Source organism: Chiloscyllium punctatum, chromosome 31 (genome assembly GCF_047496795.1).
Source record: "Chiloscyllium punctatum isolate Juve2018m chromosome 31, sChiPun1.3, whole genome shotgun sequence".
Lineage (NCBI taxonomy): Eukaryota > Metazoa > Chordata > Chondrichthyes > Orectolobiformes > Hemiscylliidae > Chiloscyllium > Chiloscyllium punctatum.
In genome coordinates, this window is record NC_092769.1 from 76,228,198 (window position 1) to 76,230,511 (window position 2,314).

At 57.5% G+C, this 2,314-nt stretch overlaps 1 protein-coding gene across 4 annotated transcripts in view; it reads left to right on the forward strand.

The window, feature by feature from the left end:
- LOC140457120 (phospholipase A and acyltransferase 3-like) overlaps positions 1–1,898 on the forward strand; it is a 15,250-nt gene extending 13,352 nt beyond the window's left edge. For all 4 annotated transcript variants that reach the window (XM_072551135.1, XM_072551132.1, XM_072551136.1 and 1 more), the window contains 2 exons: positions 407–675; positions 1,466–1,898. In XM_072551135.1, the coding sequence (XP_072407236.1) occupies positions 407–675; positions 1,466–1,576 (380 nt within the window). In that variant the 3' untranslated portion in view covers positions 1,577–1,898. The remainder of the gene's footprint in view (positions 1–406; positions 676–1,465) is intronic.
- The last annotated feature ends 416 nt before the right edge of the window (positions 1,899–2,314 follow it).

The following is a 2,314-nucleotide window of genomic DNA, read 5'->3' on the forward strand; positions in this document are numbered from 1 at the left end:
GCCCAGGGATGTGCAGGTTAGGGTGGATTGGTCATGGGAAATTGTCCCATAGTGCCCAGGGATGTGCAGGTTAGGGTGGATTGGCCGTGGGAAATTGTCCCATAGTGTCCAGGGATGTGCAGGTTAGGTGCTTTAGTCAGGGGTAAATGTTCAGTAATAGGGTAGGGGAGTGGTTCTGGGATGCGGAGGGTCGGTGTGGATGTGTTGGGCCGAATGGCCTGTTTCCACATTCTGTGGGCTCTAAGAGACGGTGTGAAATAGCACTTTGGGCGAATGGGATCAAAGGTCATGGGGAGAAAGCTGGGTGAGGAATTGGACGGTCAGCCATGCTGGTGATGGATGGTGGAGCGGGATGGAAGGGCTGAATGGCCTCCTATCTCCTGGGTTTCTCTCCGTCTGTCCCCAGGTGAGGTGTGTGATGCGGGAGTGGCCAGCCTGATGTCGGTTTTCACCGAGAAGGCCTGCATCCGTAAGGATCCCCTGGGCCAGGTGGTGGGCCGTGACCGTTACCAAGTCAACAACATCTTCGACGGCAAGATGGCGGTACGCCCCACCCAGGAGATCCTCAAGGAGGCGGAGAGCAGGGTTGGGGAGGAGGTCGACTACAGTGTGACCTCGGCCAACTGCGAGCATTTTGTCACCGACCTCCGCTACGGTGTGGCCCACTCCGGCCAGGTCAGTCTGTCTGCATTCGCGTAGCGCCCCTCAGTGACGTCTCCACCGCCCCCGTGGGGGGAGGTGGGGGGGGCCCGGATTCTCGAACGGCCCACGTCAGACGAGGGGGGGGAGGGGATGTGAGGGGGTTCCCGGAGACGAGAGTGAGTCGGTGGGGATCTGAGGAGGCGGCTGTAGGCCCGGTCAGGTCGGGCCGAACGGTCTGTTTCCGTGCTGTCAACCTCACTCCTCTCCCCAACCCCACCCCCCCCCCACTCCCACCCAAAATCCCTCCTCACTCACTGAGTGGGGGCAATGGGGAAACAGTGTAGCAGAAGCTTTACTCTGTATCTAACCCCGTGCTGTTCCTGTCCTGGGGAGTGTTTGATGGGGGACAGTGTAGAGGGAGCTTTACTCTGTATCTAACTCCATGCTGTCCCTGTCCCTGGGAGTGTTTGATGGGGGGGGACAGTGTAGAGGGAGTTTTACTCTGTATCTAACCCCATGCTGTCCCTGTCCTGGGGGTGTTTGATGGGGGACAGTGTAGAGGGAGCTTTACTCTGTATCTAACCCCATGCTGTCCCTGTCCCTGGGAGTGTTTGATGGGGGGGACAGTGTAGAGGGAGTTTTACTCTGTATCTAACCCCATGCTGTCCCTGTCCTGGGGAGTGTTTGATGGGGGGACAGTGTAGAGGGAGCTTTACTCTGTATGTTACTGTTATGGTGTGTTGCTGATTTCTCACGGTCTCTCCCCCTCCCCCCCCCCCCTCCCCCCCCCTCCCCCTCCCCCCCCCTCCCCCGTCGTCCCCAGGTGGATGATGTGATGGTCGCTGCCAAGGCTGCAGTGGGGGTGATCGCCCTGGGCACCATTGCTGGGCTCTGTTACCAACTGGTGAAGAGGAGAGACAGGCAGAAGGAGTGAGCGAGTCACCAGGGAGGGGCCGAATGTCCTGGAGGCTCTCCGACCAGCGGGAGAGACAGGCAGCCGGGGGACCGGGACAGACACACAGACATCTGCGGAGTGTCCACCATCCTCTTATACCCACCCCCTACTCCGCAATGAGACTACTGTGAGATCCAGCAGTCAGCCTGGGGGTGGGGGTGGGGGTGGGAGAGGGAGCGAGGGCGCACAGGGGAGTCTGTGTCGGGAGCTGGGAATTATCTGGCTCAATCTGGAATAATCTGCCACCGGGCTCTGTCTCTCTCGCTCTCTGTGATCAATAAAGGCTGTGTGTTTCTGTCTACGTGTTCTCTCTTTGGAAATCTACTGCCCAGTGTCGTACCCCCTTGAGATGCCAATCTCACACCCACCCACACCCCTCCTCCCACCCCACCCTCACCCAGACATCTGCTATTCATCTCCAGTCAGATATCAAGGCAGGCTGCATTCTCATTGCGATAATCTCAGTTATACTCCTGAACAAACACACACTCTCCCTCACACACACTCTCCCTCACATTCATACACATCCTCTCCCTCAGTCTCTCACACACACTTTCCCTCACAGTCTCTCACACACACATTCTCCCTCACACACACACACAGACAATCTCACATTCTCTCTCATACTCTCACACAGTCACACAAAGGCTTTCACACATTTACACACTGTCTCACACACACTCACCCTCACACACACACTCATACTCTCAAATGCAC